The sequence below is a fragment of the Callionymus lyra genome, chromosome 19 (assembly GCF_982586985.1).
Source record: "Callionymus lyra chromosome 19, fCalLyr1.hap1.1, whole genome shotgun sequence".
Taxonomy (NCBI): Eukaryota; Metazoa; Chordata; class Actinopteri; order Syngnathiformes; family Callionymidae; genus Callionymus; species Callionymus lyra.
The window spans coordinates 15,132,861-15,147,960 of NC_141836.1; the positions used below are offsets into that span (position 1 = coordinate 15,132,861).

The window sequence follows — 15,100 nt, forward strand, 5'->3', positions numbered from 1 at the left end:
CCATCCATCCATCCATCCATCCATCCATCCATCCATCTTTCCGTCTTTCAATCCATCTGCTCTAATTCAAACATCCATTCATCCATCCGTCTTTCCATCCATCCATCTATCCATCTTTCCATCCATCCATCCATCCATCCATCCATCCATCCATCCATCCATCCATCCATCCATCCATCCATCCATCCATCCGTCTTTCCATCCATCCATCCATCCATCCGTGTTTCCATCATCCATCATCCATCCATCCATCCATCCATCCATCCATCCATCCATCCATCCATCCATCCATCCATCCATCCATCCATCCATCTTCCATCCATCCATCCAGCTCTATCAGCTCAACAGCTATAAAGGCTTCTCTTCAACTGCAAATTGTTCTACAGTGTCTGCCTCAAGCTCAATTTGCCATCTTTTCTTTTTTTTTTAATTTGACTTTAGTGAAGCAGAACAACCTCTTGACCCTCAACTTGAACCCTCAACGTTAAAAAAAAAGAAGCTTCTGTTCCTACGTTTGAATTAGAGCAGAGACAAATGGAAAGTGACGTGAATCCAAATCAAACCCTTACGCAATCGTCGGGCAATCATGTGAAAAGCGCGTCGTCTCCGGACGGAACTGAGGCCTGTGTCGCCGAGATTCTATCGAGGACGTGTGCGTGCTGTTGGACAACAATGACGATGAGCAGCGCGAGGCATTTAAATTGTGATGTCACTGTCAAAATGTCTCTGTGTTATCAGGCCCGGAGGAGTGTAGGGGGTGGGGGGGGTGGAGATAAAGATAGAGAGCTGAAGGCAGATAGGAAGACACAGAGTGACTCAACATGAGTGACAGCAAATTAGACAAGAAGCCAAAGTCCTCGTGATTTCCGACTGCTCATTAAAAACCGAGGGCAGCGACGGAGGTTTTGCATCGGGATAAACAGTCGACGAGGAAAAACGAGCGATGGGAAAAAGTTGAGTTTTCATACTCGACCTCCCTCCCCTTATATAAGACCCACTGTTGGCCGGCGGCACAGAAAACAAGGCCTGTCGCGGAGCATAGCGTCTTCCCCTTCACTGCCTCAGCCGCCGCATGCACAACAGAATCAGACACTGAGCAATATTGAATTATTCAGGCGCAGGAAATATCACAGCCGTGGCGGCCGCGTCACACTCGGTTGGCAAAATACAGATTTGTCAAAGTTGATATTTCACGTAACATAACATTGTTTGGCATGAGGGAGTTTGGACTGTCAAATATCTGCGAAAAAAAACGGTTAAAACAAACACTAGCTAAATAAAAATGTTAATTTAGACCTCTTTGGGTCAGTTAGGGGTCAGATATTTTTAATAACATTTCAAAAACTTAAAAATAACACACAAAGAAGATGGTTGGGAGCAGAGGAGAAGGATCTGGATCAGGGGTCGCCGACCTTTTTTGCACCGCGGACCAGTTTACAGGTTTATTTTCGGACTAAACTTGACTGAAACGAGCATCACAAGCGAATTTAACTTAAGAGAAAACACCTTTTTTTCAAAACAAAACATGAATAATCAATAAAACAGAAATTATATTAATTATATTTTCTTTCTGTGCCGCCCCGGATGCTCTGCAAAAACCGAAATCCATGTTTTATTTGTCTATAACTTTCTTTATTATAGGGTGGCATGAATGAAGGCTAAATTACTTGTTTATAGTTAAACAAAAATTCAACAAAAAAACAAGAATGGTGTCTTAATACATGAAACTAATCAAGAATGTTTTTCTCAACCCATTGTACAATTTTCTTTGCCATTTACAAGCAATTTAAGTCTCAATTTTGTCTTTAAATATATATAACAGACAATATTTTTTCCTCTAAAATAACCTTTTTCCCATTGAGAACCATGGCCTCTAACTTAAAGAAGCGAGTCCTCATTCTGGCTTTTCTTATTCCATCTATAAAATACAGAATATTTTCCAACAATTCCCCCCAAATAAAGAACGCCTGCTGCTCATATGTGTCACACATCTGTTAGCGTTCAGTTCATCCGAGCATGTCAAGAAGTGTTATTTCACTGCTATTGATCCGAACTCGCCATTGATGGGAAGATGCGTTTTTAGTAATTGAAGAGGCACCGCAGATGAGGAACAATATTAGAAAATAACCAGACGAATAAGACGACGCTTATAATCCCAGAGCATCTGTTTCCCAGATGAAAATGTGATTTATATTTTGTTATTTTATTGAACTCAACATTGGCTCAATTATTCACTAAGCGGTCAAACAAGCCCTTTTTTTTATGCTGCACTTTTTAAACTGCAATTGACAACGAAGTAATCACCATATTTATGTGGGAAAGTGCCGGTGGAAGCTGACGTGGACCAGAATAAGAAAATATTTGCAAGATAACTTTAAGCTGGTTCTGAGAAGTTGCGAGACCCCGTGTGGCGCGCAAAGACTCACTGCACGATAGCGTCCAAATTTCCGAAAAAAACAAAATGTTGAAAACTGACAGTTTCATATCCAGATGGAGCTTTACATCTCCAGCCCATAAAAGGCGAGAATCAAAACAGTGGTTGCCAAGGAGACAATAAATTAAACTTTAGGAGCAGAACGATGGGAATTTTATCATCCATTGCTTGGTAAATAAAGAGATATTTTTGGATTTTTAAAAATGGAAAACATTTGTGTCTTATTTTTTAATTAAAAAGGGCAAACTCAGCTTCCTAAATGAATGGAAAGATGCTTCAAAGAAATTGTTTTCCAATGGCAGTGTAGTCACATATTTGTTGGTGGATGCTGCCATCTAATGTGTTAGAGGGTTAATTCACCAGGCTGCCAGCAGAGAACCTCAACCTGTTTTAGAGGCATGAAAGTTCATATATTTATCAAGTTATAACACATTTTAATATCATTTAAATATTTAAGAATTATTTCTAACCATTGCTATTTTTTATAGGTTGTATTTTTAATTAAATACAGCATTTTATGTCACACTAAATTGATCAAGAGTTTTTTTTTTTTTTTAATGTTAAACATACCAACTTTATAACACAGGATTTAGTTTTAATCATCAATTTTGGTTTATTTCCAAAGACATTTAATTAATAATTTTACTACATGGTCTAGAAAGGTGCTTTACAAATAAATATTACTTACTTACATATTTAGTTTTTATTCAGATTTTGTACAACAGAAAAAAATCTTGTATTGTCATGTCTGATTGGTTCATACTATAATCTTTTTTTTAGGATTTTTAATTTAAATGTTTAATCTAAACAACATTAAATAAACAATACATAATAATACATTCTCAGAATCTTTTGTACAACTTTTACATGCGACTTTCTACAAATATTTAACAAATATTTCAATAAATAACTATATTAAAACAAGACCAGCTGGGGACTTTTTTCTCTCCAAAAAACAGCAACAAAATCAGTACCACCACAAATGAAAAACGATTTTAGGAACAAACGTGACAATAATAATAGTATAATCCTAGCAAATAATAATATAATCCTAACAAATCCAACAACACACACATAATCAAAAACATAAGAATAATCAAAGACAGTAACAGCGTGACGGATCGTCTCTTTTAATCAACAATAACTAGTATGATGTCAATGGAAAATGTTAAAATAAATCATTTGCCGTTTCTTTTTCTTCTCCATCACATTCATGCTCAACATTACTTTATGTCTAGAAATGATTGTATATATATATATTTACTTTTAATTCATGTGTCACATTTGACATTAAGTCATATTTACACTTTTTATTTTTCATTGATAATTTAATTTAAAAAAAATCAGTTTGCCCTCAAATATAAAGTAAGAGATATATTGTCTTTTTTGATTGAATAATGTTTTTTTTTAACTTCCTTTTTTTATGTAGGTTCTTGGAAAAGTGTTTTACTTTGTTAATAGTTTAACAAGTGCTCATCGATTGCAGGATGAGTCACAGGAGATAATCCAGAACAATGTGTTATCAATAATCGAGTCTTAAAATGAAAGAATTGTGTTTAATTGTGGAAATAACTAAAACAAATAACAATAAATGCATGAATTAATGTGTGTCTTTAATCATGCACATCTTAACTTTTTACATTTGATCGGATTAATGGAAGGAGACACTGGGGAACGAAGTGTTCTTCCTAATATTTACTGGATCACTTTGATGTGTAAATTTGACGAGACCCTGAACGATTTGTATTCCCCTAGAAGGCCTAATAACTGCAAACCATCATCTTAGCAACCTTACGCTACTCTGTCGGCTCCAGCCGCAAATTAATAAACAAACAAGGACTTTTAGTCAAACTAGAACCAGCTGAAGTGTCAACCACTGCTGAACAAATAGTCAAGTCTGAGGATGTGTTTTTACTCGTCAGAATTCTGTTCCCCCCCCACACACATTTTCAAAAACACACAAAGGCAGACCGTTTACTAAATTGTCCTTAAATAGGGAGGATTTTTGACACACTAATGACTGTCCACCTTTCCAGGGTGTCCACCTTGCCTCGGCTCCAACCCCATAACAAGTAATAATAAGAAGTGGGAAAATAAGAAATAATAAAATAAACATGTGTTTTAGGGCTGGATGAAAAAAAAACAATGCTTTGAAAGTGCCTCGTGACATACATTAAATAAATAATAATACAACACATCTAAGAGTGTGTCACACAAACAAAGTGAGTCGTCGTCACAGAGCAATGCTGCGCCCCGCTGGCCTCTGGTGATAAAGCACATCATTTCACTGAAACGAAATATGTTTCTATCGTATATAAATATATATAGGAGTGTCCAAAAATAAATATTGGCCACAGACTACATGCTGTCATTATCATTCCGACACACACGGAAAAACCTTTTCGCTGACCCTCCTGGTCAGATTTCTACCTCCTGTTGGGAAGCCTGTCCTACATATTTGAACACACATTGTCTCCAGATGGATTCTACAAACCCACGAGTCTTTCATCAGTTTTTGCTGCGTTTTCCCAACCAGGCGTCAAATCCTCAAAACTAAATAGCCGTTCTGATTTTTAGAAATCAGAAACTGTTTTCATCTTCCAACTAATATTGTTAAGGAACAATCTTACAGATAGATTTAATAGACAGCTGGAAGTGAATCCAGGCTGAGCTTCTCCGGGTTTTAGGAGTCTCAGGCTTGTTTGTAAGAGTGATAACTTCAGTCGAGTCTCATTTCCTGCAAACTCGCTCTGCTCCATATCTCTCTTATCATGACAGATAGCTCCCGAAGCTCCACAAGTCGCTGTTCTTCCAGATCCGTGCGTCTCGGCCAAGGATCACTTGAGGAAAAACTTGATTTCCTCCAGACGCCAAACCGACATCCCTGAACATGCTAAATGACAGAAGGGAAAATAAACCAGTGTAAATAAATAATGCATGATCCGGGATGTGTGGGATTCCCATGCCCAGTTAGGAAGGCCTCAGACAGAGGTGGGAGGCCAGGACGGGAGTGACGTCTGAGTCTCTCACTGTGGGAAAGAGCCGTGTGGGCATCAGCATCTGAGATGTCACCAGATGAAATGTGAAGATGGTGAAGCGACTTGTGCATTAATAAAACTTTGAGAAAGAAGAAAATAATGATCCCAGACGAAGAGTTGGAAGGTGTGATGGACTGGGGACCTTTCCAGGGTGTTCCCACACTTCCTATTTATGTTGGTTTGCAGAGCCTCCGACATTAAATTTATTAAAAACGATCTTCTATTTTCATCAAACTTGATCTTGATTTCAAGATAACCTGAAGAAATTAGGATTAGAGTTGTCAGAAATTAACGTTTGATGTTTAATTTATTAAGAAAATAAAAAGAATCTCTCAAATTACTGGCAAAATAGTTGCAGAGGAAACTGCCTTTCAAACCACTAATGTTCACCTCAGACCAAGAGAAACAAAGGGCTGACCAGAACCACCACTAAAACCTCCTGCCAATCACTCAGCATTTTAATAACTTCTTCCGTCAACTGCCACGGATCATTTCAATCATTTTAAATGAGACATAGTTGAGCGTTGGAGTCGATTCTCGTGAGAGCCGTTGCCGTAATCTGACATTTTCTGGAAGCCCCGGCTGGAGGGGAGGGTATTTTCTTTGGGGATGACCTTTGACCCCTTCTGAGGCAGTGCCTGACGCAGCCCCGTATCTCCTGGCTAGTACAGTACTAACACACGACCCCGTCCTGACAGCCCCAGATACTGTGGGAATCCTCCCTCCGGCGGACCCTCGTTGAGACTCGCAGCAGAAGGATGAGGTGTTAAAACGCTGTTGAGTCTCATTATCCCCGCATGAAGCGGAATATGAAAACAGTGGACACGGCCAACATGTCGCAACCCATAATGCTCCCAACATGGGCCGCGGTGACTGCCAGCATTCCCTTTTACAGAGCGTTGACTGAACTTACAGATGTCTGTTGTCCTGTGCGAACGCCAAAACAAAAACAGAGCTCAAGATTTTATTAATAAAATGTTCATATCGATGGTTACTGTGGTCAATCCCAAAGTTCATATTTCCCACAAACACTTGTGGCTACACCTGTTGTCGACGGATGACCTCACGTTCGTGCCTAATATGATCTCAAGATGTTATCAAGGCTGAGGTCAAATTCTGTCTTTTTTCCCTCAAAATCTAATTTTTTATCTTATTTGTATTATTCGTCTCGTCAAATTGTTGAAATAAAACATGAATTATCTGACTATGTGGCGATACTTCACTAGATAAACGGAGAATTGACAAGGAAACACCAACAAATGTGTACATCTAGAGATGAAAAGCAGCCTCACACTTCAGCGACTATCTTATCTGGTGCGCTGAAGAGGCCTCACTTAATCTCAGTCTCGGCTCCCCGACAGTCCTGGTCTTGCCTTGGAAGGTTCAGTGTCATGCTTTAAAAATATCGATTTCATTTTGCAGCTCAGAGGAGTCTATCCCAGCTCTTTGAGGAAAGATAAGAAGGACGCCCTGGAAAGCTCACCAGTTCCAATAATGGTCCTAAAAAGCGACATCAACTAACCATGTTTTTTGGGTCACAAAACGAGTATAAAAGTAACTTATCATTTGATACGTCTTAGTAAATATCTTTACTCTACGGCCACAAAGAACAGATCTTAGTTTCCCAGTTTAGGCTCATATAAGGTTGAAGATACAGAAGTCCTAAATTAGAACTGGAAATCACGCTGAATTCATGGATTCCTTATTGAGTTGGTTTTCAACTCAACCTTCATGAAACATGATGTTTCCAATTCACAATACAATTCTTAGGGAACTTGTTGATACCTTCTCAATACACACGATGTTAAACAAAATAAGATAAACGCTCACGTGTCTCAGTGACGCAGGGCGTCCCAAACGTTTCCCAACTTCTCACAGATTTCCAGCCGACCGACGTCAGCAATCTCAGGAGCTCGGCAACCCCTGCTTTCTGTCTGCCGTGTTTTAAAGGAGGTCAAAGTTCAGAGCTTGCGCTGGGACCTGTTTATCAAAGCAGGGGTTGTGGGACCAGGTCCTGAAGTGATGAGGGTGAGGGGTGGGAGGGCCGGGGGTGGTGGGGGGGGGGGAGTTTGTTTCACCTCCAGGAGAGCTCAGAGTCAGAGCTTGTGGCCCTTTCGCTGAGATGACATGATATAAAAAGAACCAGGGGACGAGGCAGGACAAAGAGAGAAACCGGGGATCGCTACGAAAAAGTGGATTATTTTGCAACACTCGAGCAGTAAGGATGGCTACTATCGTGAAGTACTGGATATGTCTGGCAGCTTTGTCGCTGACAGTGAGCACCAGCGGGTCTTTACACAGGTAAGAAGTTTCCTCTCACTGAACACTGATCTGATTCACCTTAATTCCATGGATCCAGTAGGATCGGAATCGCAGATCCCGTCGTCAGAAAAATCCGATGTGTCTTGTTTTACAACACTTGCTAGGTGATCTGAAAACAAACCTCCCTCGTGGACTGTATTTTGTTCAAAGATTAGTTGTAAGTAGATTTAGTTTAGTTTTAAACACTAAAAGGAGGTTCTAACTCGCAGGTCGGGTGAGGGGTTCTGTATTGAATCGCATTAGGTCGCCATTGAAAATCAAGTGCCAGATGAGAAAGTGAAAGAAAATGAAGACGCTCGGTCACAAGGAAAGTCACAGAGATTTACGGGGAATTCACTACAATGATAAGATACTCTGCTGACACATTGCGACTACTAGAGCCTAAAATTGCTGCGTCCAAACTAAACTTAACACCTGTGTGACTTGAAAGTCAAATACACATTGAATTTAAAAAGCATTTTTTGAACACACTTACATGTAAAGGTGTCTACTGCACACTTACATTTAATTTAACACCATGAATAGAGATCCAGAAAATATTGTGTCTCGAGGTTGTAGTCCTTTTTGTAGCTATTGTTAGAGACTAGCATCTTATCAAATGGTTACACAATGCCAAGGCTGTATACACACAAGAGGACTTCTCTACACTTATCCAAGTCTTATCATCTCCAGAGCTCTCACTTATAAAACGTTCTCCTTAGTACTTGGATTTAGTTCATATCAATGAAAGGTGTGAAGATGACGAGTTTTATTTATGTATTGCAAAACATATTTAAATGTTTTACTCATGTTGTGTATGTTGAAGCTAAACTACGCAGCAGTAAAGGTGAACTCTTTCATGTTAGACGTTTACAGTGCTGCTGCATAAATATGCTTTTGTTCTCTCGGGCCTGAGAGAAAGAAAATCTGTCTTCTATTTCGCACTGGTTGTTGATCTGGGAAGATGACCAGACATAAGATTGGGATTAAAGGTTGTCACACATCTCCATGTTTGAGTGTGGAGAAACAAACAAACACTTTCTGTCCAGAATCGCCATGAGGAAGATGCCGTCTATCAGAGAGACGCTGAAGGAGATGGGTGTCTCTGCGGAGCAGGTGTTGACAGAGCTGACCCAGACGAGCTCAGACAACCCCAACAATGGCACCGTTCCCACACCGCTGACCAATTACCTGGACGTGAGAAACTTTTCTTTTCACTTGAAAACAGAAGCCTTTTTTATCTTGGAAACAAAACGCTGGCGTTTTGCAGAAATCAGAAGAACAAAAGAGATGAACCTTTCTGGAAGGTAGTACTCTTAATTTGTCATGAACAACAAAGGATGTCAGCCATTCCTTTCTTTGGCAAGAACAAATTAATAATTTCTGACTATCCTCTTCAAACTATAGCAACTTTGAATTCAACACAAGACTCTAGCTGTAGAAAAAAAATAGGTTTCAGTTTCAAATGTTTAAACAATACGCACTCATCAGTAGATAGACCTGTTACAAAAACACCTTATGTTATTCTTTAACTGGTGAGATTTATAGTGAATAATCTTATTTTCTGCCTCACACTGGGACAGCTGGTGTTTCACAAGCAACTTGTCAGTTTTATGGCTGGTTTGGCTTAAAAATTAGTCAGGTATCATTTGACTTATGCAACTAAATGGCGAGGGATCTACAAATTCAAAACTGATCACCTGATTTAAAACTTCAAAAAGCAACAAGAGATGGTTTACTGTGTACTTATATTTACTGTATATATATACCAGGTGTGCAGATGGGATGATCAATAAAGAAAGATCTTGAAAAATACAAGTTTTCAAACATGAAGACAACAATAAACGGCTGACCAACATCCCTACACATGCACGAGGGAGACAGCTCACACACTCTGGGGCTTCATAGTTCCCTAGTTGGTTCCGTCTCCCGTTTTCGTGCAAGAACTTCTTTTATTTGAAACCGTTTCAACCTGTTCAAGATGGTTCTCCCGGACTGGATTCAATTAGTCTTTCTGTGGGTCCTAGGTCTTGGTCAATAAAGTGTGAAATGCCATCTCAAGATCTTGTTTATGAGTAAGAGAAGCGGGGAAATGGTCAAATTACATAGATGACCCAGACCTACAATAAAATGAGCTGTTGATTGACAGTCCACATTCAAGAAATATACATTCGACAGCTTGCACGGGAACATCTCTATTTCCTCGTAGAAAGCTGGAATTGTGAAGTCAGGACCTCTTTGCTGTAGTAGCTGCCCCCTCGACCCAGCCTCATATACGTGGAAGAATACGGATGGAAAGTTGAATTTTGAATATATAAAAAAAAGTGACAGGATACAGTTAAACCTGGGCTCTGATTGAAAAGTACGAACTATCCATTTTACAACTCATTTTCCAACCACCTGCAACTTTTGCCATGACCTGTCTCACTTCCTCTCAGTGAACTAATCAATCCAGCTGCGTTCAGGGAGGAGTGGAGTAAAAGCATCATGATGTTCTCTTCTATGTTAATCTTTTTATTATTATTATATTTTCTTTGTTCTTACTTTGTTCTTGTTCTTATTTGATTTTGATTTTGATTTTTTATGAAACAATTGCTGTATTTGCTGTGGCTAGTTGGAAAAAAACAATTTCCCGCCGGAGACCTCCTGAGGGATCAATTAAGTTCTACCTACCTATCTACCCTTTTTTACAGCCATCATTGACCCTAGACCATTGATCATAAGCACAGCTGAACCTAGTCTTGGACTACATACAATGTTTCCTTTGAAAATATACGGTTATTTTCAAACGTGCACAGTAAATCAGCATCGACATGATCGTCGATAAAGGGTTAAAGAATGCATCCATTTCTGATGTTTGTCTGCTTAGCAGAGGTCGTAATCCTTCTTCCTGTCTGACTTCACTTGGCTGTTTGAGAGAATTTGTGTGAAAACAATAAACAGCCGGATTGTTTTCCCTCCACAGACACAGTACTTTGGAGAAATCCGCATCGGCTCTCCAGCCCAAACTTTTAACGTGGTATTCGACACAGGCTCGGCCAACTTGTGGGTGCCCTCGCAGAGCTGCTCCCCGTTCTCCACGGCCTGCTGTGAGTGCAACGCAAACAGATGCGGGCGTGAGATTGTGTCGAGAGCAAAGTTGATTCAATGACTTTTGAACCCCGTAGTCACTCACAACAGGTACGACGCCTCCACGTCTCACACGTACATCGAGAACGGCACGGGGTTTTCCATCCAGTACGCCTCCGGGAACATCCGAGGGTTCCTGAGCGAGGACGTCGTCGTGGTGAGTTCCGTGTCGATTTGACATTTCTGCTGCTTCGAGCTTTGACGCGTCCTCATCCAACCCCTTACAGGTGGGGGGCATCCCTGTGGTCCAGGTGTTTGCCGAGGCCACCTCTTTGTCAGCCATGCCTTTCATCTTTGCCAAGTTCGACGGCGTCCTCGGCATGGGTTACCCTAACGTGGCCATCGATGGCATCGTGCCGGTTTTCGACCGCATCATGTCTCAACACGTCCTGAAGGAGGAGGTGTTCTCCATCTACTACAGCAGGTGAGACCTAATAATACTCGGATTAATTGAGTATAATTCGAAATAATAATCATAATTCCAAAGTGATTTGAATTGATTTGGCCGCATTGGATCAATGCTTTGGCACAGGTGCGCCATAAATAACAAAAGACTCTCAGTGCTTTGTGTTCTTTAATGGCTGTTGGCTCACAGGTTTATCATTTCCAGGGATCCTAAACACTCACCAGGTGGAGAGCTGGTGCTGGGCGGCACCGACCCAAACTACTACACAGGAAACTTCAACTATGTGGACACAAAAGAGATGGGCAAATGGGAAGTCACTATGAAAGGGTATTTTTTTTTTTTTTTTTTGGTTTTACTCTGTGTTCGCCATTGTCTCGGAAAACACATGAGTGGCGACGCTCCAACGCTTCTCTCCTCCTCTCAGAGTTTCGGTCGGGTCGGAGAGGCTGTTTTGCGGGGAGGGCTGCACAGCTGTGATCGACACCGGCTCCTCCTACATCACAGGTCCGGCCTCGGCCGTGTTTCTGCTGATGAAAACCATCGGCGCCCAGCAAGATGAAAGTGGAGTAAGTTCTCAAACATGCAAAATCATTTCCCACAGCAAATACTCGTAACTCTTCCCCCTCTCATCAGTATAAAGTCGACTGTGAAACCGTGCAGTCTTTGCCGAGTATCAGCTTCCTCTTGGGGGGTCGAGAGTATCTGCTCTCTCATGAGGATTACATCCTGTGGGTAAGTGGGTCGATCACTACGTCTATTTAGCTTTGGCACCATTTATTTCCAACGTGTCAAAAGTGTCAATCAACAAAAGTATTTCAATCTCATTTCTTCGTTCACTATGGGTTCCTGTCCCAGCTACATAGGGGGATAGGTAGGAGATACTTTGAACAGGTCACCAGCTTTGGGAACCTCCAGTTAAGCCAATAAATTGAGGAAAACCCCCCCAAAAAAGCTCTTTTATCTAGTTCAATAACATCAATAAACCTGACAAATCTCATCCTCAGCAACCTCAAATGGAAGGAGACGTCTGCATTGTCACCTTCCGGAGCTTGGATTTGCCGCCCCCTACAGGCCCACTTTGGATTCTAGGCGCCAACTTCATCGCCCGCTACTACACAGAGTTCGACCGCCGGAATAACCGCATAGGTTTTGCTGAAGCTGTCTGACAAATTGCTCTGAGCTTGTCCTGCCCTCATGCTGGTTAGTCACATGATCACGCGTCACAAAGATGAAGGGAAAGAACTGAATCCATCATTCTGCTGTTCTCCTCGTATTTACAATTTAATTGCACTGAACTCCTCCTGATCTTCTTTATTTATGATTGCAAGTAAAAGCTAGAAATGTTCAACGTGCTGGTGAGGGTGTCAGAGGTGGTCATAGGGGGGAGATTTGAATAGATTACGCTGTCGCCGCCACGCTTTATTTTCCTGTGAGTCAGTCAAATGGATTTCGCGAACTAAAAGCGATGGCTTAGTTCAATCAAAATGGATTTGTCATAGTGGGAAATAAAGTTTTTTTTTTAAAGAGAAGATTCTTGTGTGTGAGCAGCTGATGTGACATAAACAACAACTCCTTATGCAAAACGCTCTTTGTGTCTCCATTCTTTACAAGCTTTACAAATCAAAATAAAAAGCATCCGATTTAAAATATCAAAAGAATATTGAAGATCTGCTCACTGGCATCAACAAATGTAATTCCTGTAACTAAATTACTTCAAAGTACAACTCTTCTTTTTTTATTTAAAGCAGAGAATTGTTCATTTTTCCATGTAATTTCTATACTTAGCAGAGGCAAGGTGAAAATGGATGTCACGGTTTGAACTCAAATTTCTGATCTGGTATGCATGTCTTTTATAGATACATCGTTATGCTCATTCATGCGTAGCTGAGGGGAATTTTGAAATACTCCATGATACATGACAACATTTTTGTGCGGTACAACAAAGAGAGCTGAGGAAGATGAGGGTCCAGTGGACAGTGTTTATGAAAAATAAATCCATCAAGAATCTCATATCAAAGTGGATAACGCTAACAAAGCCACTTCAATCACTTTTAAATGTTGGTCTTTTGGCTTCCTCTTTGTATATTTTAATTCTGCCAAAATAGCAGTTTCAAAACCACAATCTGCTGCTCGAACCAATGCGAACACATGTCCTGCATGGCTGCAAAAATGTTCAGAGGAATGAAGAGACGACGAAAGCTTTGACGATCCTGTCAACACTGGCGGGATGAAACATCCACATTTCATAAATGACAAGGGTCAAAGAGAATTAAATTCAAAAAACGCTGTATGAAAAGCGTGAGCCTGTCACTGGGTGAGCCTGCCAGCACATGTGCAGTAGTACTAGGCAAACGCAGAGCAGATTCAGCGTGAGCCTGGAGGCTTCTTAGGACTCCTGCACTGTGGCGGCATCAAACAAGATTCAAACGGCTTCCGAGGGTTTCCTATGGTGTGTGGCACGCAGCTGCGGCAAAATGTTCACCGAGAGGCCGCGACACGAAGAGAGAGCACGGTTGGAAATCTCGTTTGGGTTGTTCATGGAGTTGAAAGCGATTATATTTTAGTACAACGGCGAGTTAAGGACTGTCACGTTTTTTAAGATTAAGAATCACTCTAAGCCATGTATCAGGCAACACTATTTTAAGATCAAGAACTGCTTGAAGTCCTACTACATCAGATCAAACACCTGAATATTAAATTCATCATATGGTAGAAAATGGGAATTATGAAAGACAAAGAGAGGCAACTATTAGTAGTAAGTAGTTGATCTCAGTTTCCTTATTCATGACATTTTGTAGTTACATCTATATAATAAGAAAACCTTGTTTAATTTCCATTCAAAATCTTGAAGAAATGTTGAATAACTAACAGATAGTGACATTTGAATTGATAAAAAAAAACAGGAAGTCATAGCTATAACATTTTTTTCAACAATTCTGCAACCCTGAACTCGACGACGATAACATATTTGTACTTGTGAAAGGGTTTAGAGAAGTACAGTGCTCTGAGAGTGACAACAATGAAAACACATTTGTAGCCCGTGTTCACGCTAACTTATATAAAAGTGAACTAAAGAGATTAGATTGGTGGCTATTTTAAAACATACATAAACTATTTTTTAAAGATATTAAAGTTTGGATGTATCAATTAAATCTACTGATGCAGTAGTTTTGGTGAAAAAAAACTCACATAATTGATTGATAATAATTTTACATTAAAGGCAAGAACAAATATAAAAAAACATTTGATCTACCTTATCAATGCTGGCTGTTTGTGTTGGTTGTGGCACTTTCTCCAGCCAATCCTCAGCCAGAGTGATCGTGTGTCAGCTGTGCAGAAAACCTAAAAAAAGAAGTGAACATTTTTACAACTTGAATATGAAAAAGAGTGTTCTTACTGTAAACATGGCTGCTATTGGTCCAAGCAACAACCTCACAGTTCCATTCATCAGCGAAGTGCCGTCAGAGTTGATCCGTTTTCTGGTTTGGTACTGAACCACATGCTACACATGCTAGACGTTTGAAAAGTTTCCTACTGTGGCATTTGTTTCAAATTGAACGTCATGTGTGACAGAGCTCCGATTTATCATGTTTCAACAGTAAATTGAATGACTGCATACAGCTGTCACTCTCTGAAAATCTCCTTGATAAATGTGCTAAAGATGCTGTTCCAGCCACACTGACGGAATAGATGATTGAAGTTATTGCTCGGACCATGTGCGTATTCATAGTCACCTTTTACAGGTTACACCATGTTCCTCGCACAGCCAGGGTTCTAGATATGATTTCATAC

The 15,100-nt window shown here is 40.3% G+C and overlaps 1 protein-coding gene across 1 annotated transcript; it reads left to right on the forward strand.

Moving 5' to 3' along the window:
* Positions 1–7,696: 7,696 nt before the first annotated feature.
* ren (renin) lies at positions 7,697–12,889 on the forward strand. Its single transcript, XM_087780976.1, has 9 exons — positions 7,697–7,773; positions 8,823–8,970; positions 10,739–10,862; positions 10,941–11,059; positions 11,130–11,326; positions 11,513–11,635; positions 11,733–11,874; positions 11,942–12,040; positions 12,313–12,889. The coding sequence occupies exons 1-9, from the start codon at positions 7,697–7,699 to the stop codon at positions 12,472–12,474; spliced, it is 1,191 nt and encodes a 396-aa protein (XP_087637102.1). The 3' UTR covers positions 12,475–12,889.
* Positions 12,890–15,100: the final 2,211 nt, after the last annotated feature.